At 42.5% G+C, this 27,188-nt stretch overlaps 1 protein-coding gene across 2 annotated transcripts in view; it reads right to left on the reverse strand.

Annotated features, from left to right (window-relative positions):
- DENND1B (DENN domain containing 1B) overlaps window positions 1-27,188 on the reverse strand; it is a 1,279,546-nt gene that overhangs the window by 693,521 nt on the left and 558,837 nt on the right. For both annotated transcript variants that reach the window (XM_086954825.1, XM_086954820.1), the window contains exon 6: window positions 15,336-15,405. In XM_086954825.1, coding sequence (XP_086810951.1) covers window positions 15,336-15,405 — 70 coding nt within the window. The remainder of the gene's footprint in view (window positions 1-15,335; window positions 15,406-27,188) is intronic.

The following is a 27,188-nucleotide window of genomic DNA, read 5'->3' on the forward strand; positions in this document are numbered from 1 at the left end:
GAAAAGCGTATTTTCAGGAAACGTAAAATGTTGTGAGAAGAAAATTACTTCTTTTAAACAATGATTCATTTAATACTGATTTTTGATACACAACTCAAGCAAGCCAACATTTCCAGTGGCTGTAGTATGTTTGGAGCCTGAGGACACTTGCTGACATGAAGACTATTCCTCATTTCTACTGATGCAACTTTTTATGACATTATCATCATCAATGAAATCTGAAGCTTATTCCAGGAAGATTGGTATCTGAGCTCTATCATCTAAGCCAATTATATCTGCCTAACCTCAGGGAGACTAGCATTCTACTCATTGAGATTGTGAGATAGGTTTAAAATGTCATTTTCCCACCGTCGTGCTGCCACATATAAGACACGCCGTCTGTTTGGATAGGAACTGGGGGAAGGATAGGAAAAAGGATAGAAGTAGCAAAATATATATACACCATGAAATATGCTAGGAGAAACTGTCGATTTGCATACCCTTACATCTGATGTGCCCTTAAAATATAAGGCTTTTTTTAGAAAACCTTCTTGCGCTATTGGTCTGAAAAATGCACATTCTCTATTTGCCAAGTTTCCTTGGAGGCTAATCCAGTCCTTTGACCAAATGCACTTGCAGAAGTTTAGACTTTCATGCACACCATCAAAGTAATGGAATATTTCATGGGTCTAATATGCCTTCAAAACCTATGCCTTGAAAATCTTGAAGTAAAATGCACGATTTGGACACTTTTAGAAAAAGTTCTCAGGAGAGAACCTGTACGCTCACTTGATCCAACTGAGGTAGACTATTAATTCCCAACAATTTCAAAGTGCGCTATCCACCACAGTTGGCTGCAGTCAGCCAACATTCCTGGGGAGGATCGCCCATGTTTAACACACAATGAAAATATTTGAATATATAATGAATACTTTTAGGACTTCCTGTAAAAACCTATTGTTTTCAGCCGGTGTATAACGCTAAAGTGCGCCTTTGGACCGGATATTTTATTTTTGCATGGAGATTCTCCCCAACAGGGGTGCTCTTGCTACACTCTCTCACTCTGTGCCATCAGAAGTGAATGTAAAAAAAAAAAGTGTTTTCAGCTGTTTCTGAATCCAGAATAGCGAGGAGCTTTTTCAATAATGAGCTCTTGGAGCAGAGAAAAAACACACAGAGGATGAGTAAGGCAGTGAAAATAATCAAGGTGGGAATCAGTGCCTTAGAACTTGATCATTGTTTAGTATAGGTAAGCAGATTAAAACTTTACACATTGAACATAAAAATCTTAGTGTTAGCCTAAAAACTACGTGGAGCAATATCTTTAATGAACAATCCCCCATTCATTTGACGGGGGGGGGGAACACAACTAATACTCATCAAAAATCCTTTCTACATTGCATTTTCATGCTGGCTTTCAAAATAATTGGCCATGAATATGTAAATGAAATCATCAGCGCTCCTCATTAAGGAAGCAAACTCACTGTATTCCTAAGTACGGATAGAAAATGATATGCTGCCCTCTTTTTCACCTAGAACATGGGCGGTCCACAATGGAAGAAGTATTTGCATCTGCAACCGATAAACACATGATCCTAACATATCACAGGCCAGAAGGAACAGTGAATTCAGCCCTGTTTTTTACAACTGCTAGTAGACTGCGAGCAATGTAGAATGCCTTCCGTGTTTTTGTGAAATATATGTAGTCAAATAATGTAGCTATATGAAAATGAATATAAAAACTTCATCTATATTACCTAATATATTTCTTTTATTAAATTAATTATTAATCATCATTAAGAGATTTGGTCCATTTTCTGAAATAACCGCTCCATCTTCGATTAGTTTTTGCAAATTAATGCAAGCTCTCTCTGTGGTGCTACAGTAAGCATGGTAAGCAAGCATAACTGCTTATGTATTCAAGCAGTGAATACAATATGTTGTGAATTCTAGGCTCAAGTTACTTGGTGAGGTGGGACATACCGAGTGGGAAATGGAGGGTAGAGTGGAAAGAGAATAAGTGGACACGGTGTGCATCCGCCTCTATTAACACATGGCACTGAAAAAAACAGCACAGCGATCCAACAAAGCAACATCGCTATTTTTCAGCATTTTAAAATTTTTAGTTCTTTTATCTGAATCTAACAAGAATCACAGAGTACAGTTATCTGCAAGGCAGAACAACGCTGACGTGAGAAATAATTGCCCTGAGAATACTGTGTAGCCAACATTTAGAATTCCCTAATATACAACAATTGAGAATGTCCCCTTTGAGGTTGTGACCTAGTATACTCAGGTCTGAATTTGCCTCAAGAAATTCACTGTAAGCATTCCAAGCATATGAGAGTCTACTTCTCCCCTACAAACATGTCCGCTTCTGTTCCGATACCTCCTTCCTAAGAGATTTACAAGGGTGTCTGTAGGACTGTGAAAAACGAAGCAGAAATTATGTCACCTAGTGTAGGGACAGGTATACACAGCAGTTTAATTGCCTTTTCCTTTTCCATTTCCTCCAGTGTTTGTTGTCTTTTGAGTAAGCCAATTTGCTTCTTCATTATAAGAAAGTCCTGTAAAAGACAAAGAGCTTCAAAATTATTTTGCTTATTTAAATGGATTTTGGAGGCCCTAATGCAATAAATCCAGAGTAGCTTGTTAGGGGCTAAATATTGGATAAAAAAAATCAGAAGTAAAGGATCAGATGAATTTGCAATGAGGGAAAAATGATGTTATCTTATTTGGAATGATAGAGAAATCCTGCCCGTCTTAGATCAAACCTCTTCTTCTCTTAGTGGAACTGAAAGAGGCCAAAAGATTACTAATTTGCAAATTATCATGGGGCTGACTAGGTCCCTGAAGCTCTACTTATGCCCTACTGGAAAAACAACATCATCATTTTGGTAGGAACTTTGAAACTGCTTGAGGAAACTGTGAATTTCAAGTATTGCTTGTTCTGGACATCATGCAATACTTATTGCACCTTTGCTGGTAGTCAAAATTCAGTTATTCAATTGATTTGCAACCAAAATAAGGGGAGAATATCCCAGGTTTGCACAAATGTCTTTACTAGATCCACATTGCTCAATGGATCCAATGTAAACATTTGCTGACATGAACTTCCAGCTCCTGATTACCTCCAATGGAAACTATCTCAGAAGCAGGATCTCTTTTTTTATTTCAAAGTATTTTATTAAAACATTTTTATACATACAGTTATCATTGCTTTACCATTGCGGGGTAACATCTCAAACTGGCTGTTCTTGCCAATGATACAGGTAAGTGGTCTATATTTTTGTCTGTCCCCCTTTCCACTGTCTTGCAAAAGGAATAATAGTGGATGAAAGGGGAAAGAAAAAGAATAGAAGAGAAGAGAAGGAAGAAGATAGTGCAAAAGAAGATATTTACACTCATCGGTCTATTTTGGCCTGTGGGGAAAGGCTTTGTGGGCAGGCGCCCTTCTTCAGCTGGGTTCACTGGGGTTCATAGGGGTCCAGGTATTCATTCAGTGATGCCCACATTCCCCTGATTGCTGGTCTCGAGGGTGAGTTCCGCAGGGGGGTACTGTCTGCACCTCTGAGGTACGTCATCCAGTTGAGCCACCCCTTGAATGTCGCCTTAGTTGTATACTTCCATTTAGGGAGTATCATTTTTACTGACGAGGTCAGAAGGAGGTCTAGCTAGCAGGTCCCTGTCGTGCTGGGAGTCTAGGTCAGTGGTCATAAACGCCGTGGCAAGGGTGGAGAATTCTGGTTTTAGTGTGCACCCCATCATTTTTTTAATGAAAACCTTTTAACTTTAGGGCAGTAGAAGATGAGGTGTACTAGATCCCCCTTTTCGTTCTCGCAGTTCCAGCACAGGCCGTTTTCCCTGAGGCCTAGCGCTGCTAGGTGAGCAGGGGTCCAGTAGCTTTTGTGTAGTAGCTAGAATTTTGTCTGGGCTAGTGCTGGGAAGATCTTGTTCCTTGAGGGGGAGGCCAGAGTAGATTCAGTTTATGTTCGCTTAGTGTGGTGCCATGTTGTTTTGTCCAGTATTCCACTAGTTTGCCATTGATTTTGGTTTAGCTAGGGCATAGTAGCTTGTAGAGGTGTGATACCTGGTGTCATATTCTGTTGAGCCTTGTCATGTATTGTATGATTGACTGGTTGCGTTGGGCTAAGTTAGCCTTTGTCAGAGCTGTTCTGACTTTTAGGAAGTTCTAGAGCTCGATGTCTGGTAGGTTATGTTTCTCTTTTAGCGTGCTGAATGTGGTGGGGTTGCCTCCCTCTTCCAGCTGGGCTGCGTAGGAGATTCCCATTTTATTCCATGTCTCTATGGATAGGGGCTTCCCCCTGTATTTAATCTTGGTGTTTGCCCACAAGGACTCTCACTTCGAGTTTTTTATACTGTATTCCATTCTTTTATCTATTTTGAGCAGGGCCACTTTTGTGTTTTTGATTATGGGGTATGAGGTGTGTTGGTGTTTATTGGCTGTTAGGAGTACCATTGGCTCTAGGCTGTTTAGGATGGCTCGCTCAATTAATAGCCATACCGGCATGTATTCCTGAGGGGGTGACAGCCAGTACGCTCCTTGTTTAGCTATGAATGTGGTTTGGAAGGCTCTGTAGTTTGCTAGGTTAAGACCCCCTAATATGTTGTCTAGTCTTAGTTTTTTAAAGCTTATTCTAGCTCTTTTGTCTCGCCATAGGAATTTATTAATCATCTTGTCCAGTTTGCGGTGGAAGTTGTCTGTGAGTATGAGTGGGAGCATGCTCAGCAAGTAATTAATCATCGGGGTAATCATCATCTTGACTGTTTCTATTCTACACCACCATGTTATAAATTTGGGGGACCAGGACTCTAAGAGAGTCTTTGTCTTCCCTAACAGTAGCTTCTCATTTTGGTCAAGTGTGAATTTAAAATCGTTGCCGAAGTGAATCCCTAGGTATTTGATGAACCCCGTTTGCCAGGCCAGTTCCGGTCCTCCCAATGAATCTTTTGTGGTATGGACGTTGAGCGTTTTGCACTCAGACTTGTCTTTGTTGAGCTTATACCCTGAGTGTTTTGAGTATGTAGACAGATACACGGCCACCGTCTACAAAGATCTTCTAACGCACCTGTTACCAACCATGAAAAAGGTGTTCAACCACTGCGCGGAGAAGGGACTAGTATCCCAATCCATGTCGGAGGCGAACATAATTGTAATCCCAAAGGAAGACAAGGATCCACTATTACCCAAAAACGACAGGCCCATATCTTTAAACAATGTGGACTGCAAGATATATGCTACAATTCTGGCCATGAGACTAAACACCATTCTACCAAAGCTGATAACTAATTCACAAGTAGGGTTCCTAAAGACCAGAATATCACACGACAACACCAGACTCCTATGCCACATACTCGAACGTACCTCTAAAACAGACGAGCAAGCGTTGGTTATTACTTTAGATGCAGAGAAAGCGTTTGACAGGGTATCTTGGAACTTCCTGGAACAATGCATGCGGACATTTAACCTTGGGGAAACATACACACGGAAGGTAATGGCGCTATACGGGGACCCCAGAGCACACTTTGTAGTTAATGGGGCGGTTTCCGACCCCTTTACTATACAGCATGGTAGAAGCAGGATCTCTAACAAATTAAAAGCAGATGTTTTATTTTAGGAGGGGATAATGTTTCCCTAGCGACCAGGAAACCAGATTAATTTCTTTCCTGTGAGTAAAGGCTAGTTAGTCAGTAAAAAAAATGTATTTGGCTTGTTAAAATTGTAAAATATGAACAACTATGACAATACAATAGTAACCAAACATTGTTTAAAACATGTAAAATCCCCCACTGATGAAACTGACCCATGAAGGAGCTACTGAAGGCTCTTCCATAATCTAATCATTCTCTGGCAAAATTGACGAAAGCTAAAAAAGTAACTTCAGTGGGAAACCATGATAAAAAAAAGTGTAAGTCTCCATTGTCTAATTTTTAAAGTAGTAAGCAACACAATCAAATACTGCTTCTTGGATACCATAGTAAATTTGCAGATTAACAAGAAATGGAGCATTTAAAGATTGTTCAACCGAAAATGGGTAAACAAATAAAATGTGTTGCATAGTTACCACAAAAAGAAAGGTAGGGTCCCAACGAATCAGAAATAGATAGGTGGTGTGCTTTAACCACCCTTGCATCCTCACAGAATTTAAAGAAAAGAGCTTAAGAATGGCTTTAGTGGAGGTGTTAATGGAATGGGGCATATTGAAAAGTTCTGACACACTGAGATGGCTGCTAAACCTTTTAATTTGGCACAACCTGGGAATCTGAAATGTGTGGTCAAGCAACAAATAAACAGACATGAATAATCGTCCTATTGAAACTGGCTTCCAGTTTTGTCCAACTCAAAAGACATACCAAAAGTGGGCATATCTTAATTAAATCCTCCAAATGGGTCACCCCAGTTCCAAATGACAAATAGGTAGAGAAGCTATGGGTAGAGCCAAGAATCTTCTTCACGGAGTATTTTTAGCTTTTTATAATCTGCCTACATCCGTATACGCAGAGTAATCCTAAGTGGCCAAGGGTAGACAGTTACTTCTATAGTGACCATCGCTGTAAAAGGTTTCAAGGCAAGTTTAGATGTGAATCTAAAGACTACACAGATGCTCCCGACAAAGAATCCAATGGTGTACCGAAAGATATAAAAGCATGGACATTGTTGATATGGGCTCCACAAATAGTGTGGCAACGAGTTTCCACAGCTTTGGCCCCACAAGTCCTAATAAAAGTGTTGGACACATTCATCTTAAGGTCTAAATGATAAGCATAAATATAGCAAAGGAGTCAAGTAATTCATGAAGGCCGTTGGCATTTCTTGCTATTAGAACATAGTTGACTGCCTAAAGCAACAATGGAATTGGACGTGCATCCAGCAGCGGCATATCCTGTCCAATGGCCTCACAATATCTTTCTGGAACATTAATATAGAGAATAAAAAGGAATGGTGTCAACACACAGTCCTGATACTGAGCTTAAAGGTTTGAGAGCACTCACTATTCAGGCCAAAGCAGACCTTGGCAGAAACATGATAATTCATTTGTCTTAATAAATGACATTTAGTTCCACCATCCCATACATGTCATAATGGGCCACAATTATGAGCAATTGACACAAATAAAGGTGTAACTAAGGTACATATATGCAAGCTGTAAGCAGCCTTTCTTGGCCACAGGATATTTGTAAGCAAGTACCACCTCAAGCAGTGTTCAACAGTCCCCAGTCAATGTGGAAAGCCATATCATATTTCTGATGGAATGAAATTCACATCAGCCGAGCTTTCAAGTCTTGCTAATAAAATTCTACCCACTAATTAAACAATAGAATGTAAAAGTGAAATGGGACAATGGCACCTGGGGGTCACCTCTATCCCCTTTTTTTTAAAATCAGAACAATAATGGACTGAGACGAAGACAATAGCAAGCTGTTCTAAACAGAGTACCTCAAGTCATTAGTTAAAATTAGAGGTAAAAGTTTAACATCATTTTTCAAAACATCCAGGGGCTCTCCATCCAGGCCTGGTGCCTTGCCATTTGGACATTTGTTAATAGCTGAAGTTACCACTGAGACATCAAAAGGCATGCAAATACATGCAGGCACTGGGGACACTGCCTCAACATCAACAACAGGAACATCAGTAGAAAAAGAAGATTAGGACTGAAAAAGAGAGTAGGCACTACTAAAGTGATCCACACACTTTAAAGACATTATCAAGGTTTCCAGGTAAACAGAAGGTGCTCTGATTAAATATGGCAAGCTTACTGACCTTCCAAAAAGCACAATTGTCATTTACGGCTCTTGCTGCCATTAGTGAAGGCAATCCTTCCTCCCTCATTCCCGTCTTTCTAGCCTACAGGACCTTTTTAGGTTTCGCTGGGGGGCGGAGCCGTTAGGCTCCTCCTCCAGCGAAATCTGTAGTTTCTAGTATGGGTGACTTTAACCCGCCTCTCTGCTTCATTGGCTAGCTCCATAAATGGAGGCTAGCCATTGGAACAGAGAGGCGTCCGTCAATGCCGGACCAGACACGGGGGCGTTCCCGAGATTCTTTGGCTTTTGCCGACGTCACGCGACGCCGGGAACGCCCCCGAGTCTGTTCCGGCATTGCCGGCACCTCCCTTGCTGCTCGGGTCTCCTTATTTGTTCCTAGTTGCCCCTCTCCCGCCTCCCTCGTCCTCTCCCGCCCCCCTCCCGACGTCCGTGACCTTTCCCGCCCCCCTCGTCCTCTCCCGCCCGCCTCCCCCCCCCCCCCCCCCCCCCAGAGCGGAGGAGTCTCCCGCCTCCCTCGTCCTCTCCCGCCCCCCTCCCGACGTCCGTGACCTTTCCCGCCCCCCTCGTCCTCTCCCGCCCGCCCCCCCCCCAGAGCGGAGGAGGGAAGCCCGACTTGCCCAGCATACAGGTTTAATGTGGGCGTAGGATCCTGCTTTGAGAATCTGGTCACCCTACCTCCGGTCATCCCATTTTTCTGGAGCTCCTGTCCTGCACAGCAGTCCATCGTTTGTGTCGTGACTCTCCCGGCTCAGTTACCCGGAAGCGGAAGCGCGGTTGTCAGACGGGTCAATGTCAGCAGCAGCAGTTTGACACGCTGGTCGCCAAGAGTTACGAGCCCCGCGAGGAGCCGCTCCAGACAGCAGAAGGGGCGCCACGGACCGGTACTCCTCACCATGGCCAGGACAGCGGTGGCAGCAGCGATACTCCTCTTCCTCACGCTGGCATTTGCAGTAAGTCCCGCGGGGCGCACTCATCTTCGTGGTGTGTCGAGCCACGCTGGGGGGGACGGGAGCAGTGCTTAATTTGTGCCGGTGCTTAGCACCGGCACTTAATTATCAGGGCCGGGGCTATAAGCATTTAGTGCACGTCAGTATTTGATTTATAATTAGTGGCACAGAGTGTGTGCTGTGCTGCGTGCTCTACCGTAAGAAGTGCTGCTGCTGTGTTACGTACTGGTTGTGTTGTTGATGAGACTCTGGTGATGTTGAAGAACTTGTTTTTTCACTTCTCTACTTTGTGACTCCTAATCTGTCCTCACGATGTTCAAGTTAGTTTAAAGTTCTTCTCACTGTTCTTCAAGAGTTAACTTCTCAATCAGGCACTGGGCCGCGGATCAGTGGGCGGGACACTGAGTTGGGCAGGGCGAAGGGTCTTCTGCGGGGGTTGGGGCTGTGCGCGGCAGCAGACGCATATTATTTTCAGATTGCATGCAATGCGCGCGCATTTTCTTAGTCCCAGAATACCCGCACTGCCGCACCTTACCACCGCTTCCTTTGGCGAATATCGTGGTTCAACAGCCCCCGCTCAAAGTAGCCAGTAGCACGACCGGACGACGTTGGACGTGTTGAAGTGGACTCGGAGACTAGAGTTAAGTACATAGGTGAGGGCGGCAGGGCCTGGTAGGCCTAATCATCTCTAGAGTTAAAAAAAATAAAGCTGCGCAGCAGCACCAGCCGGTGAGGCAGGGCCTGGCAGGCGCCGCGGCCTAATCAGTTAATATCATGAAGCTGCGAGGCAGCCTAATAATGGTCCCCCCGTGGCTCATGGATGTCCCACCGTCCCACTCCCAGACTCCCATAGTCCCGCTCAGTAACTACTTACTGCTCCGGGTGACGGTCCCATAGTCAAGAAGACAGTGTGTTGAAGGCAGTGTGGGGCACGCCTGTGTAAGCCAAGAGAGCAGTATGGTGATTCACGAAGAATGAATGAATCTCAAAATATCTCTGACTGTTTGATTATAATTTGATACGACTGATTAGTGATTATATATTTTATGTTGATGTCTTATGATGATGGCGTGACCGGGTCGGGGATATATGTTTTATGTTGATGATCACTGATGTCTGTTGCGTTGCGCGGGCAGGCCCGGGCTCCCTACATTCAGTTTTACATTTGGTTCAACAAATCTGCGGGGGTTGGGGCTGTGGGCGGCAAGCAGCGGACGCAGATTTTTTCACATTGTAATGCGGGCATATTCGCTGCTTTGCCACACACCCCAGCATACCCGCACTGCCTCAGGCTCATCACCACTGTCATCGTGGTCTTTCACATTATCAGGGGTGAAAGGATGGAGTAGCTATGCACAGGCCCTTACTTGGAAGAGTTGCCTTATTATTATTATGAATTAATTGCCTGGTCCAAGTGGCCTGTCCTGTTCGTGTCTTACAGTGAACTAGGATATAGTTATGCGCTCCTGCTGTGATGGCTAGCCTCGCCGATTCTTGGAGTGCTGAGACCCGTGTTTGAAGTGTCACCTGCACTTTGGCTTTCCCTAGGGCAGGAGTTTCTGATCTATATTTTAAAGTTGTTAATACATTATGTTTGTCGGAATGATAGGTAGTTGACTTAATACACCCATTACAGATAGCTGTAAATAGGTGGAAATATTTGTTTAATAGTCCGATTGGGTGAGCTTTTTCCGAGCTTTAAGTGGGATGTAAAAACGGGGGGGGGGCGAGGGGGGGTCTCTCAAGAGGGAGTGGCCGATGTGATTAAGTGCGTGGCTTATAAACACGTAAGCTAAAAACCTGAGCTTCCCCGGTATTTTGCTGCTTCTGTCCTTGCATCCAGATATATGATACAACAAGTAACATCAAACCTACAACAAGCCAGGGCTATTGGCTTTGTTAATGGCTGTTACTTGCATAAGATATATAAGCAACAACCATGGCTTTGTTGCATAGAATATTGAAAATGCTTCCGGTTTGAAATGAGCCTGCGAAAGTACCATAGCGAGACTTTGAAATTACATCCAAGGCAGTGAAGGGTGGCACTGCTGCAGAGTTGAGATTTATATTTTTACCCTGAGGGTGAGGGAAAAAATGGAGAGCCCGATAAAGAACTGTCTCGGCACCTGCTATTTAGAACTGCTGGTGCTGAGCATCGGCGGGACCCGCCTCACTTAAAGCCCTGGTGCTTGGATAACGCAAGCATCCAAGTGCTCAGTTTAGAGAGAGTTAATGTTAGAAAGTGGGACACCTACAAACTCCTCTGCTTTGCCCGAGTAGCCCGGGCCCGGCGTAGCCGCTGCCAGCAGTAAGTACTACATACTACAGTACTCACTGAATCTGATTCTAGCCAGTGAGTGCCGTGAGTAACAGCTCCAGCCACCAGGAGGCAGGGCCTGGCAGCAGGCCCAAGGTACAGTAAAAACAACAGATGTTACTGTTGCACAATTCCATCATAGTCGTTTAACAAAAAATTGAAGGAAATGTTGTCAGCACCATGTAGTTTAGAAATTATACGCTCCACGGTCACACCCATGTTTTTTGCCTGAAGTACCATAACCAACGGAACCAGCTAATGTTTAGTTATAGTACCATAAGGTAGGGGGCATCAGCTAAGAGAAGGTGCTTTGATCTGTTAGGGTGCTTGCTTACGTTCTTCTCTTTAAATTACGCCCTGCCTTTTATGATGACCAGTGCACATATTTAACTAAACATAGCAAAGTAACACAATTGAGGTCAATAGAAAGCCTCTTTCTTCTGATGTAAATGAGCGCCCTGCACTAGTACAGAGAGGTACTGAGTTCAACCCACCCCCCCCAGACATTAGGTGCTCCAAGTGTCGTTCATCTTCATCATGCTGTCGTTGGTTGTAAGATTAAGTTAAAATAAAGGGTGTAGGCTGTGCACTAGCACTGACTCAGTCAGTCAGTCAGTGTGTGTGTGTGTCCCGGCCCGAACCGACCCGTAACTTAAGTTTGAATTGACACACACTCTGACTGCACTGTTACAACAGTAAGATAGTGGCGTGCCAATATTCTCAGTCATATACCAAGTATGAATCTGTACAATCTAGCACCTGCACCTCGCTCTGTGTCTGACCCTTTGCAGTGATTGCCGGATTACTTGTTCTGTCCATGAATGAGACATTGATGCCTTGGAAATATGTTCACGTTGTTCAATGATGTATTTTTAAATAACTAAAAACAATGCTTATTTACTCTCAGAATAATTTGCCAGATTTTGTCAATGTGCACATTGTGCAGCAAGGCATGCAATATCAATACCCTAAAAAGACATAAAGCCTGTAACTAGTTTGTCATGTGGTAAATGGATACCTTACCATTTTCATTAAGGCTCAAGCCCCCACCTCCAGATTTTTTTTTTTTACATGTTTTAATAATTATGTTAACCAAGTGAAGGTGGGTCTCCTTCTAAATCACCCAGTGACACAATCTGGGAAGTTGTAGGCTTAGTGAGGCAGGAAAAGGGATGTGAGGTATTACTGACACGTCTCATGTCAGGAAGGTGGGATTGCAGATTTTCTAATTAATTTGGCTGAGAATCCATGCAGCGCTATCCAAACAGATCAATAGTTTTACCTCTAACTCACCGTACAGTTGTCAGAAGGCGTATGCTATTACATCTGACTTTTAGCATTGTCAATTGAGGATGTGGGTGGAGTCAATAAAGTGGGTGGAGCCAGTGGAGGAAGTGGGTGGAGTCGGGGAAATGTAGGTGTGGCCTCCGACAAACATTTGAGCACCTGGACTTCATATTTTACAAATTAAGCACTGGACGGGAGCGGTAAAGTTGGAAACTCCCGGCGTTTGCAGCGCTCATGCTAAAGAGGGGGAGGGGTGGAGCGGGGGTCCCACGCCGGGTTTCATGGGATGCCTACTCAGCAGGGTGAACGATACGTGTTCAGGTTGCTTCCCCCGCCCCCTTGTCCCGCTGAAGAAACCAGGGCAGTAGAGTCAGGTTTATGGCCGCGGACTGATTGAGCCTCCAGAGCCCTCGTGTGATCCACTTTTCAAGCGTCGGTGCCAATAATGTGCTGGGTGCGTTGTTTTCTTACCACCAACCCCCTCTAATACCTTTTGTATGGTAGCTCCCTCGCTTCCCAAGTTTCGAAATGGCCCTAAAGCGCTACGTGCAGCGAGGACGTGGCTCCTTCGAGGCGCAAGGCTCTTGCTCGGTAAAAAGTTTTTGGGTCCCGGTTTAGTTTTCAGGCCCCCACTCTGAGAGCAAAGTACGCTTTAAGGGGCTCCTTGGGGGGCGCATACCCCCAGGGCAGAGCGTGCGGGTCTGTGCTAGTCTCCGCCTCGGCGCCCTGCAGCGCTACCTGCGGCTCCCCGGGGGGGCCTTCACAGCTGCTCCCTAAGTGGTTAATTGGCTGGGAATGGGCGGCTGCGCCCTGCTCCCGCCGCAGGCCCGGATGTTTGCCCTATGCGCCTTACCTGCTCTGTTTACTCTGCAGCCAGAAAGCTAATCCCTGGGGGTCATCTGGACAGCGGTGTTTCAAGTCCAAGTCCGTACAAGGAAATTGCTGCCATATTTTCATTAAAACAAAAAAATAGCAATTATACTATTTTTACACTTGCCTCGTGAGTTTATTCAGATCTCAATATTTTTGTTTGATTGTAGAAAGCAATGAATGGTCGTGAGTATATGTAAAGTGACACCCTCACGCTGCGAACATTACCGAGTGTTATTGTTAGTCCAAAGCCATGCTGTGAAGTAGGTTTTCGTAGAGTTTAGGTTCCAGGAATAAGTTGACACCTCTGAGTACAGAGTAGGGGCAGGTGAAACCAGTTGGCTACAGTAGTACGTTTAAACTTTATATTACAGTAACGATATGTTTTAAGTTTTTTCCCACTAAAAAATTGTTGTATGCCCAGGTATTTAGCATTGACAACAGCTAAACGCTGTTTTAAGTCATTGTATTGTCTGGAATATTGATTAATAACAGGGCACACATCCTTATCAAGGTGAAGCAGCAGCTCCTTCACAGAGCCAGGACTCAGGCCCCAAGGTCAGGGTTCACATCTCTATAAGATGAAGCATCAAGTGACTCCCAAGGCCAGGGTCTGATTCCAACCAAGACCAAGGGGGGCTCTTGTGTGGTGTGTGTGGGGGGCTCTTGTGTGTGTGTGTGTGTGTGGGGGGCTCTTGTGTGGGTGTGTGTGTGCAAATGCAATACGTCTTGCATTTGCGACAGAGTAAGCTATTGGCATTGTAAATGAGAATGCCATTTATTTATCTGTTTTCAAAACCAACACATAAATAAAAAGTTTGTCATTTACAATGCCAATAGCTCAAACTTTTCCGAAGGCGAAACCGTTGCATTGTAAATGCTTGTTGTAACCTAGTCTCCACGCTCGTACTTCGGCTTGAAATCCGAACCACTCAATCAAAGCAGACAAGAGTTTCATATGTTCTCGAGAACACTCAGAGTCAAGTCACCTTTTCTGCATAGCCCTAGAGGGGAGCATAGCAGCAGTCAAGAAAGACTTCACTTATCGATAAAGCAAAAGAACACAGTATTTTGTTTGCGTCTGCACCCTCATTTAGGCAGGTCATGCACTCTATTATCGTCACAGAAAATATGTCAGATAATAAATGCATGGGGTTCAACAATGACCATTTCAACATCCTCTTTAACCTCTGATGTCCTCACAGTAATAATCCTAAAACTTTTTCCCCACAGGGCCCCCACTGATGTAGGATTGTGATCACTTGCTCAATTTAGGGAAACCAAAAAATTAAACATGAATGGAGGGAGCGCCTCTGAAAATCAAATCTATAGTACGAGAGGTAAACACTCTGAACTAAAACAGTATTCAATTCAATCAAAAGACTTCACCATAAGGATCATACTGAAAGTATGATTGATCCTCCCGCCAAGCATTAAAAACTCCACAAACAATGCTATCAACGAGAACTGAGAAAATTTGCCACTTGGAGAACATATTGTGGATCACTTAAGTGAAAAATAGTGACATTGTCTCAGCATTTACTTCTTGCTGTGGTGATTATCTCACTTTCCTGCTGGGAAATGTTACTGATGAAGACATCTTGAGGAGTCTATTGTGTGCAGAAATTGAGCATTCAAATATATGTAGAAATTGTAGATCACCCAATTTACAAGTAAATGTTATTGTTTGGCAGTCCAGTTGCACTACATATGTAATGTTGAGTACTGCTCGATGACATATTTTAGTTCTAGAATTCACATCTTGTCGGGATCGTATTTGATATACCCAATGATGGTACGCTGCACATAGTTGTTGCTGTTATGAAACAATGCATTCTTGCCCCTGGTCTGTACACTAAATGTGAATAATATGGTATGTTTCCTTGGAATGCCATGGCATAGGATAAAAACTAATTGTGTCTGGGACTCACAGGAACACTTCAGTGGTTAGTATTCTGCTTCCTTATGAGCTGTGGCTTCTCAGAAACACCAGGTCATCTCACTTTACTATATATGAGAAATGTTACAAACCCCATAATCGGGTTTTGGCATTGAAATGCCTCGTAACTGATTATATTCTGTCTTTGAATTCCATAATTGAGGCGTGGATACTTTGTTCACATGATCAGGAAAACAATTACATACGGTACCTGTTCTTTAATCAAGTAATCGGACAGCGTGTTGAGGAGTTTGTAGTACACTTCAAACCATGGCAGGTAACTGTAACAAAAAGAAGAAAGCACGGTTTTTATCCGCATAACTTACAAATAGTGTAAAGTACTTTGTTCAGGTCAACCTCAACACAAATGCGACACCGGCAGCTGCCTGGGGCCCTACCTGCTTGGGGTACTATTGTCATTGTCAGCAGTCATTAGTTTCCAGGACCAAGCTTCAATAACAAAGTCCCAAGGGACTGGTTTTCTTAATTACACAAGTAGGTACCAGACAGTGACTGAGATGTCTTAGCAGGGCCAGGTTCCTTCTTTATAGCACAGTGCTAAACCAGAAGGTTATGAGCCTGAATCACAAGACTCAGTTTTTATTCTCAGATGTAATTAGTGCAGGAGGGCACATTCAAAAGTTTAAGTAAGACAGCAACCTTGTTGTTCCTTTTAAAGACATCACAATTTTTTTTCAAAAGGATGGAACAATTGTTTTTTTGTTGTTTTTTCTAAAGGAGTCTGAGGTGAACCTTAGCATGAAATGTCAGACTTTGTTGAACGCTGGAAATTCTCTCACGGTTCCTTACTAAGTATCATTGTGCTGGTTTATGGTAAAATCTGACATTTAAATAGCAATCATAGTATGAGACAGCAAACCGCAAACAAAGCATCAGTATCATAAAAATGTAACAACTCATAAATGCACATATCAAAGATTTTAGGCTCACCCCTGCACTTCGTACATTTTTTTTATCTGCATGTGCCTGTTTCCTTATCTAAATTCAAAAAGAGCAATTGGACCCAGCCATATGCAAATCAGTCCTGACCCTGCTCTCCGTGGGAAGAGTACAGCCCTAACTGCCAAGCCTGGTCCTCCCCCGGACCAGAAACAGGATAGCTTGACTTCGATGGCAGGGAAAGCAGGGGACCCGCTTCTGGGCATACCTGTCCAACTTAGGGTGGCAAATGCAAAAAGAACAATTGATGAACAGAATGGTGAACGATGTCAAACACTCACCCCAGTACAGAGATCGGAGCCTAAATGCATCATTTTTTGGCTCACCACACAATTCCAGTTTGGACCAAGCCATATGTAAATCAGTTTTGACCCTGCTCCCAAGGGAACAGTCCAGCCTAAAACTGCCCCAGATATGTGACACGAGGTGAATGTTGGACAATGTTCAGCATTCCGTCCATCATAATTGTGTGTTGCTATAATCTCCCTAAGTGGCAAGGGTATGCCCAGATGCGGGTCCTGTGCTCACTATGCCACTGGATTCAAGTTAGCTTGGCTGTTGAGGGGAGATACCCCGAAACCGGTGCAAGGATGCCTGTTTTCGCTCCAGGGAGGACATGGCCTAGCAGTTCGGCTGAACTGCTTCCCAGGGGAGCCGGGTCAAGACTGATTTGCATTTGGATGTGTTCAAACGGAGGTGGCATGGAAAGCAACAAAAAAAAAGTTAGACTTAACCCAGATCTGAGATTGGGGATGAATATTTGACAATGTCCAGCCTTAAGTGCATCATCTTTTTGTGTTGCTTCAATTTCCTTATCTGTTTTAACTAACAGTGCTTTGAAGAAAGTTTGTAGAGCGATATTTAGCTCCATACATTAAGCAACATTGTTGATGAAGGGTTCTTCGTGGAAATCTACATGTCAAGTAAATTCACTGTGAGTATATGTACTTTACCATAGCTCTCTGAAAACAACACCTTCAGCAACTAGAATTAAAGTTTATTTCCTCTCCACAATTATTACGATTCTCCTACCACGGGGAGCGCCTTCGCGTTTAGCATTTTCAACTGAATCACCAATTCAGAAAGGTGTCTCAAAAGGTGCAATTAAACATTTTAAGCACCTGGCTGCACATTTTTGATTAAAAGGGCATGTCAACAAAACCTGGCCTACCTTTTAACTCACAGATGCAGTCTAGCGATATGTTGCCCACTGTGAATCCAGTCCTAATCATGGAGTGCTCAATATATCACTAAACTGTGGGAGCCAGGTAAATCATTATATTTATCTTATGTACCAAAAGTGGGGGCGCTCAGAAATAAGGCCTGACATTTACACCGAGTATGACAGGAAAGACTTCCTGAAAATGTTCCCAGAGTCAAATCAGTGGCGTAGGAAAGGGGGTGCAGTGGGTGTGGGCCGCCACGGGTGCCATCACTGAGGGGGTGACAAAATGGCAAAAATATGTGTTTTAAGCACACATTTTTTCCATTTTGTCAAGCTAGGGGCGAAAAGAGATTTTCCGCACCGGGTACCACCTGACCTTGTTACGCCACTGAGTCAAATGTCACCTTAGTGTTTAGACCACCCTAAAGTCACCTCAAAGTGATTGAGGGAGGGCGGGGGTAAGGAGTAAGTAAGGATGGAGTAAGGAGAAATCTCCTGAATTCACATTATATTTAATTTCGAATTGTATACAGTGCTAGAGTATCAAAGGAATGGTGATTCTCTAGGTGACTGCACCTGAGCTGAGCATTCTGGGATTCCCATTATCAAGATGGAGGAGGAAGTAAGGAACCACACATTTTGCCCTTGCAGAAATAGGGAGGAGGGGAGAAAGCATTAAATATGCTTCACAGTAGTGCCCAGGTACCTTGAAACCACCCGGCCCATGATGCAATTAACATCAGGGGGCAAGCTGAATAATAAATCATTTACATCACCCATCAGATTCAATAGATGTAGGTGTGCTGCTGACACGTGATGGGCAATTATTGTGCATCCCGTAAAAAGGCATTCCATATACCCCATGTGTATTAAATGGTGACACGGCTTATGGGAAAGCAATGTGCACATTAACCCGTAAACCTAGACAGCATTGTTAGGAGATACACTCATACTTGAAAGCTCTTTTTATTATAACATAATTCCAATGCATTTCGAAGCTAGGGGAAAAAATAGTAGCGCCCCTTATATTATTTTATATATTTGGGGACATCTTGTTGGGCTAATAGAATCACTAGCTTACCATGAGCAACACCGCTCTCAACTCGCCACAAGGGGTGTACAAGGTTCATATCCTTAAACTAGCTAGCCATGCGAAGTGGATTCTGGGCATAAAACAGCATTATACAATGACATAATTAAAACATGCACTTATAGAACATAGTAAACCAGGTATTGAAAATTATTCTTATTTTCTCCAACAAACATATTCTTCTTGAATAAAAATAGACAGGGAACAATGTAATAAAAGGTTGAGGGGCAAGAATTGGTTATGAGGAATTCGAAAAAAGAGTTTAAACTTTTCAAAACAGTACAATGTGCTCTTTTAGCAGTCAGTATTACTGACACGATCCTGGACTCCCAATTTTAATTTTTGATGTACCTATACGTATTCGGTCTTTAGCTCACATGCAACTCAAGAGGCATGAGTTGTGATGCATATATAAAAGCAACGTATTTAACCAGAGCAAGGGAAAGTGGTCCCTCTAACCGTGCATATAAAATGCCACAAACATTTTCCTATCTCAACCTCCTATTACATTAACACAAACCACTTTGTAACTTAATATTCAAAATACTCTCTACTGATCACTCACATCCAAACACCAACAAAACAACATGAGCTCCAGCAAACGAAGTTTACTCAGTTAAATCATGAGCTATATTGCCATAGAAATAGTGGTTTGCACAACACAAATTCGAATATTGCAGAATAGCTAGATATTAACTTTTTTTTTGTTCTAGCTAAAACATGTAGCCATTAGGACAGATGCAACTATACTGTGGTTTGGCGTCACCACCTTTCCTGTGAGAAGTGATCTTATTTAGTATTCAATGTTATGGCAATCATTCTGACAAATGCTAACAGAAAGAACGTATGGCTATGTTTAGAAAGGTATACTTCTTACAGGTTTGAACCAGAAAAAACGGTTAGCAATTAGTGCTGTCAACTTTGTAAGCATTTTAAAACCTTTTCTTTGTCATTTTTTATCTTAAAAAATGTCGAGGTAGACAAGTTTATTTTTAACTCTGCTGAATGGCTGTAAATTATACACCCTTTCTTGTGCTTAATTACGGTGGACACATATGTTCACAAGACTTTTCCCAGAAAAGAGACTTTGTGCTTAATAGAAAATCCCCCAAAACTATGTTTAAACACAAAAACCGCAGAGTAACATAATTATAATTGACAGTATTAATCCCATACTCGAATTCATGGCAGATATATATAGACACTGAAATAGCCACAAGAGGCATCACAAGAAACAAGGTACATTGCTCACCTACAACAACGGCGGTTCCCGTCAATAGTTGTTTTATAAGAAACAACTTTTGAAGACATGCACCAGCAATGAAATCAAACTGATCTCTACGGGAAATAAAGTTTACTGGTCCTTCATTGTCCGCGTTAAAGACCTCAGACTAATGCCAATTGAAGAGACTGCTCAATTTCTGGGACTAGATCTGAATCTGTTGCCATTCTGATTACTAAGCTTGAGAGACAAGTTAAGCTTAAAAGGGAACAATGTATTCGAAGTAGGCAAATGATTTTATGTGCAAGCAGTGGCTATTATACGCCATCTTCAAAATCCTAGGACTCGTGCGGTAGTAACCAGGATCATCTTAAATCAAAAATGTCCACGTTCAAGGATGAAGTGATCTGTTTCAGGACTGGATTCATCAATTGTTTCCTTTGAGTCGATGTTTAAACTTCTAAATGTTCTCTGCACAAGCATCCAATTGGAGTAATAAGGAAACACCAACTAGGAGACTGATGCCAGTGCACAATGTGTATGCTCTGTTAGTCCAAAGTTCTTGTCAAACATTGTCGGGACAAGTTAGGGCAATCTATAAAGGTACGCGATTCAATTCAAAGAGGCAAAAGTGGCCTTTCAGTTTGGTCGAGGCCATCATACTGAACGTCTACAGTGAAAACTTTCTTTCAATCAATTGAGGCATTCCACTGAGCACTCAGGTCCTTGACCTGATCCAGCCTTCACTAACATTGGATTCCATCAAACACTGTAGGCCACACACTTCAACCATGGCTATGTATATGAGGAGCCTGAACTATATCAAACAATGAATAGGAAAGGTGAGAGCATTTAATGACAGATATGCAATTTCCCCCCAATGTCAACCAAATTACTCATCAGGGATGTGTGCAGCTGGGACTTGAGCAAATCCACTTCTGATGAAAATATGAGTGTTGGCCAACGGAGTCCGAAATAGGAGTTTTCACTGCTTGAAACACTTTGGGCTGATTCATAAACGACCCAGGAAAATTATGAACTAATGCAACACGTTTTTGAGGTACCTGCAAAGGTTCTTAACCCGGGCTCCGGGACGCCTACTCATGGGTCAGTGACTGCTTAGAAAATTAAATATTATTTACCGATTACTAAAGTGTATATAAATAAAGGAGCAAAATTGGAAACTGAATATTTTTAAAAGTTCTGTAAATGCGTAGGAATATAGAACTTGGAAGATAAAAACTAAGTTTATATCCTCAGATTGATTCATGGGAGCAGTTCATCCTTCCCACTGAAATAAAATTTAGATTTTTCAAATAAATTACTTAGGGCCTTATTATGAGTTTCGCGGTCTTCCTGTTGGCCCAAAACCGCCTCGCCCACAGGACGGCCACCAAGCCTGTTGTGCGCTCACGTGCTGGTTTAGGAGTGTAATCCATGGTAGGCGGTGCTGCAGCAGCTGTGTAAGTCTCATAGAAGAGCCTTAACAGCAGACCGCTGCCATGACAGCAGCTGCATTACTTTCCTGCATGGTGTGGCATCCATGCCCAGCCTAGAAGCAGCAGGGGGCCCTATTAGGCCCTGCTTAGTTGCCTCTCTGCCACCCTTATCAGGGGGGCTCACCAACATGAAATGGGCAGTGGAAAGCCAACTCGTAATATGCTTGGCGTGCCAGCATCAGCACCGCCAGCATATTGAGGCTGATTACAGACTGCTGGCTCAGCGAGGTCCTTGATCCCGGCATAGATGGCAGTCCCGTGGTGGTCCGACCACCATGTTCAGAATACTTCAGGTGGACTCGTGGCAGTGGTCGGACTGTCACCGCGAGTACGGTAGTCCTGAGGACCGCCATACTCTAAATATGGTCCTTAATCACTTGTATATTTGTTTGATGAATGGTTGTGACTCAAGTTTTTCGTACTGTTTTGCATTTTAAATTATAAAATAAATCTTAGGTTTGTGCCCCTGGCTTCCATTAATGACTCAGTGGGGGTCCCTAGACTCAAATAATAATTCAGTGCGGGTCTCCAGACACTAGTACATATTAAATGGTGCACAGAAGTCAAAAGGTTAAGAACCACTGCTCTAAACCAACAGTCCATAAATACACTTGCCAATATTCCAGGCCATTTACTACCATCCTTTACTTTGAAGTGCCACTTAGAATACAATTCATTCTAACTTCCTCCAATGGATTCACAGTGGCTTCTGGCAATCATTTGACCTTGCTTGGTGCAAATCTGATTGATATTTTCTGAATATTGAATAGAAATAAATTCTTAGTTACAGAACTTTCTTTTCACTACATTATGTTCTTTATCTCTTTAACTAATTTTAATTGTGATATGCTGAGTCTTCCATCCCTCATGCGTTCCTGCAAGATCCAATCCTTGAGCTTAAGCAAGCTGCCTAACCTAGGCCTAAGGCAACTTTGGGGCACCAGCTTTATCAATGTGAATGAATAAGGCGTGTTCAGGTGTGGTAAGCTCTCTAATAAAACGTATTAAGGCTGTGATCTTTCTTCCTCTGTTAAGTCAATGAGTTCACTAAAATCAGACGTCTTCAACTGTGAACAATCTAAGCATTTACTAGGAAACCTGCCCCCCAGAAATAATAGATTTTTCTTCAGCATGAAAGTATTATAATAATGTTCCCACCAAGAGAGGTGAACTATTGTCTAAGTCATGTGATAAAAGCACCAAAACGGTCCTTAAAGCAGCCAAGGATGCAAATTTAAATTCACAAAGACTTTAACCAGGCACTCCAGGTACATCGCCAAAGAAGATAAATGTACAGGTGGCACCAAAGTCTATATTAAATTACTACACCAAATGTTGAAAGCAAATGAACATATGTTAAGATATAGAGTGAAAGACATACAGTTTAAAAACCACCACAAACTAAGCTAAGCTCACTTAATCAAAGAAAGTTTTGATTGGCATCTCACACTGATAAACTTCTATCTATCTATCTCAAGTTATTAACTGCTCTTGGTGGTCAGAATTGACTAATTCCATGTTTTTTATTTGCCACTCAACACAATCAGTAACAAAGCTGAGGGCCTGAGTTCAGGCCAAAAGTTTTGTTTAGGACTCCCTTGCACATTGCTTGTTGGAGAGCATCTAACCTATAGCTGTCCTTCTATACACACCGTGCAGTGGCAATGTAAACAAAAGGGTCAAAGCTTTGCCTGAGGAAGGGGTGGTTCATGTAACCACCTTCAATTAATCAACGGTCTCACTTCTTTCTCTGGTGATTGTCAGAAAAGGTACAAAGCAAGGTAAGGCTATTGGTCTCAGCAACTTTCATCAGTTCTTGTTGATGTGCTGTTCTTGCTGCTGCTGGTATTCAGTATGGAGTGGAAAAAAAACAGTTGATGGACAGAATGCAGAACAATGTCATACATTCACCCCAGTACAGAGATCTGGGCGTAAATCTATCTTTTTTTGCTCACCATGCCATTCCAGTTTGAACCCAGTTGGCAGGGTATGCCCAGACGTGGGTCCCTTGCTCACTTTGCCACTGGATTCAAGCCAGCCTGGCTGATGACGGCTGATTAGCCAGAAAGCGGCCCTAGGATGCTTATTTCCCTCAGTTTGGGCTGAACTGTTCCCATGAGGCACATGGTCAGATTGATTTGCATATGGCCATGTCCGAACTGGGGTGACGGAGTGAGCTAAAGAATGATTATGGATTAAACCCAGATCACTTGAAAGGGGGGGGTGCTTGTAATGTAAAACACTCCGTCCATCATCCCCTTTGGTTTTATTCAATATGGAGTCACTGGAGAGATGGAAGAGGGCTGGAAAACCTCCTGCAGCATTACAGGCCCCAGAAATGTAAATTAGGATTAAGTGATGTACATCCTATGTGTGTTTATGCACACGTTTGTGTGTGTGTACATTTACTCATGTGGGTATGAAAAGGAGTGAGTGTGTCTGTGTGTTTGGAGGGGGTCAGGAGATAATTGTTAGCAGAGGGAGGAGGAACTGCTGGCCTAATGGTGCTCATACCTGATATCCTGTGGACATTCCTACTGTCCTTCTTGATGTGCAAGGATAAGAGTGACCAATCTGAGGTGTTATTGGTGACAGTTCTGGATATCTCTCACAGATGAGACACTTCCTTGCCAAATGTTGGCATTGTTGATGACATTCTCGATCTCGTTGCATAACTGTGGTCCATCCAGGACATATCTATGGGAATTTTAGATGACATTCTGGCTCCTCGTTGGAATTATAATGACACATTCTTGGCATAATGTGGGCATTCTTGACACCATTATATTTATAGTTGGCATAATGGCGGTGAAAAGCCTTGTAATATGATGGGTGTCCCTGATGTTTGATGATAATTATTGGGTATAAAAGGCAGAGTGTGCCCCATTGTGACAGCAGTACAAATGAAAATGTCATGGCTTGTGTGGAGGCATTTCAACGTATATTTTGATGAAGGTTTTAAATATGTTGTCTATGCCCATATCTACCGCCTCAGCATATAAAGATAGAGTAATACGCCCCCTGTCTAATTCTGTCATGTCTTGGTAGCTGAAAAAAGTGACGAGCATTGTAATAGTTCCAGACATTGGGTATGAGCTTGAGCTATCATGAGAGAATTTACAAACTATGCGACAAATGTGAAAAATGTATAGCATGTCAGACAGCACCAAAGCAGAATAGGAAATTGATTAAAATTATAAAAGATGCCAGACTGCAGTTGCTCTCTGCTGATAAAGGCACAAGTCCAGAAACTCGTGTCCAGAGTTACACAGCAGAGGCTGCACCAACAAGGGTGAAAAAGTAAAGACTAGTACAGAAGAAAAAGTTATCAATGACTGCATTTAACTTGATGCATTGGGCCAAACTGAGTGCTCGGATGTAAGGCAGGGTGCTCCCACCCTCCTTCGGTATTTCATTCATGCTATGTTAATTATTAACTTCTGTTCAATCTTGCAACCTGCGAGTCACCGATAAAGTTTAAGAAGGGGCATTCAAAACTAATCTACCCACTTAAACCCTTGCTAAAACTAGTATAGACACATGTCCAAATTCCCAGTAGGTGCCATGTGTTGACCAATTCTGGAGTAAAATCAAAAAACTGAAGATTGCTGGCAGAAGAAGGAATAGTTTTTCCAATGTTCCTTTGAATAACAGCAGAACGTTTTCCAACTCAGGCCAGGAGCAGTCCGTTCTCATCTAATTCCCAGCTAGTTCTTAGCTGCCAGTGGGACACGTATTGCTTTATAAGAAGCAAGACACATCCTTATCCAGTTCCTAGACAATTCCCTCAAACTGCATTACCATTTTTAGTACACTGTAATATAGTTTCTGCTCTGGGACCTGTTGCCTAGGGGCAACAAACTTCTCCTGGAAGGCATACCACATTGTATTCCAACAAGGCTCAGAATAGACTTTTGCTTAGCATGTATCCCTGGCATCCAAATCCACAAAACTAGTATCAGCACCATCTTCTGACAGCAGGATATCAGACAGAGCAGGGGAAAGAGAAAGTGTAAAGAGGAGGAGATAGCAAGGCTATTCATAAATAAATGGCAAGATATAGTGTCTAGATCTGGTCATTCTCTCTCAAGTATATTGAGTATTCTGTTTTGTGGTATTGTGGTATTATATAGCACAAATGTGGCCAAAGGGAATTGGAGCACTTTACATGAAAACCATGATGTTTTCACATGAGACCCAAGTGTGGCACTGGGTTTGGCTCCGAAAGATTAGGTGATTTGCCCAGAATCAGAGGATGTTGATCCGGAGCTGAGAATGGAACCTGGTTCCCCAGTTCAAACATCTGCAGGTCTAGTCATTAGGCCTCATCACCTAATCTTCTCCTGTGTTTTATGAGTGTTACTAAGCTGACAGATTGCCTCATCAGTGTTTTAACAGTAAGTAAATAATACTGGTCTTATTTGTTGGAAGGCACAAGGTAATGAAATAAGAATTCATCTTTGTTTTTTCTCATAGGATTACCTGTGCTATGTGATTAAGGTGATCACATTTGCCAAGCTCTACAGTCAATTTTATAGTCAAGTTGCATTTTATAACTTGAATTTTATTGAGCTACAATAAAAATTAAACATGAACACACATTTGTATCCATGCACCATACTAAAGAATTCAATGTAGAGTGTTTCAAACCTTAGAGCTGTTTCACTGCTTCTTTGCCCTTCCCTGCCCTGCTTGAGCAAGAACCAGTAGCTCTAAGGAAGGGTTTACAAGGAGGAATAGAAGAAGAAAGAAAATTAGGGGAAGTTGGCTAATTAGAGCAAATGGGTTGGGATGTCTAATGTAGATATTGCTTTTCCCTGACATCTAAGATACCTCTGTTCACTTCATCTCAGTAACTACAAATGGTTTGATAGTAACTGGAGTGATCTCACAGAGACATTTTAAGGCATGGGCAAAGTGGGTTCAGGTACAGGGCCCCAGCCTTTCATGGGTCCAATGAGGCAGCCAGCTGTGTTCGGCAGAGAGTCTTGCCATGATGAGTTTGGATAATTTTTAAAAAGATTGTTTTAAATACTGTTTTCCTTAAATTTATTTTTAATGTGAGTGATGTGTGAGATTCTATTAAAGTCATTTTGCAAAGAAATGTTGCGTTTTTGTTTCATGCAATATCCATTAAAAAGTTTAGTTTAGATCAAAACAATCTCACATATGAGAAATGGAAGGGTGTCACATGGATTATTTGAAGTGATATTAGTGAGCTCCTGCTGTGTTGCATTATTGAAAACACAAGTCACTATCCCTAAATTTTAGATGTAAACACATTTAGAATTTGGACAAGTGTGCTTGGGCACTGTCAGTGACCTGACCAAAGAGCACATGAAAGAGTTGAAATTGGATCATAGATTCAAAGCTAGTCCGAACAGGCCCCCCAAATCCCTAAGATGTCCCTGTGGTCTCATGCTTATGAGACAGAGTGTCTAGAGCAGAGTTCGGTGCGGCCACTAAGCAAACTGCTATACTTTTAAACAATGGGGATGGATCCTTAAGTACGAGTACTACAATCAGAAGAAGAAAAAAAATTGAAATCTCAAAATTACAATCAACACATTGTAACTAAAGGCTGCATTAAAAATACTTCATGTACTTTGTTATTAGATATCACATGGGACATAAACAATGCACCATTCATTTCAATAAATAGGCAAAATTCGTCGTCACAGTATGTGAAGCATAAACAATAACATACAGAAAATATAAATCATAATCAGTCCTCAAGATACAAAAATCATTGAGCTACAGGTTTATTAACTATTTTGCCTTTTTTCCACGCAAAACAACAAATAACAGCAGCTAAAGTTATAGATCCTCACATTAGTTGCTCTGATATGATATGATATGATAGCAAGGATTTATATAGCACACGTACACCAGCGGTTTCTTGGTGCTTTGAGGACAGGCTGGGAGCATGTACGAGGTATGACCAATTAACTGTAAGCTTGGGAAAAGAGCAAATTCTTCAGAGCCTTCCTGAATTGGGAGTAGGAGGGGGTTAAACGCAGAGTAAGAGGAAGAGAGTTCCAAAAGAGTGGAGCTTGTGAAGAAAAGCGCAAGCACCGTGTTTCCTGCGACTGAAGGTACATGTAGACAGTAGGTTAGTTCCCGAAGAT

The sequence above is a fragment of the Lissotriton vulgaris genome, chromosome 1_1, assembly GCF_964263255.1.
Source record: "Lissotriton vulgaris chromosome 1_1, aLisVul1.2, whole genome shotgun sequence".
NCBI classification, from domain to species: domain Eukaryota; kingdom Metazoa; phylum Chordata; class Amphibia; order Caudata; family Salamandridae; genus Lissotriton; species Lissotriton vulgaris.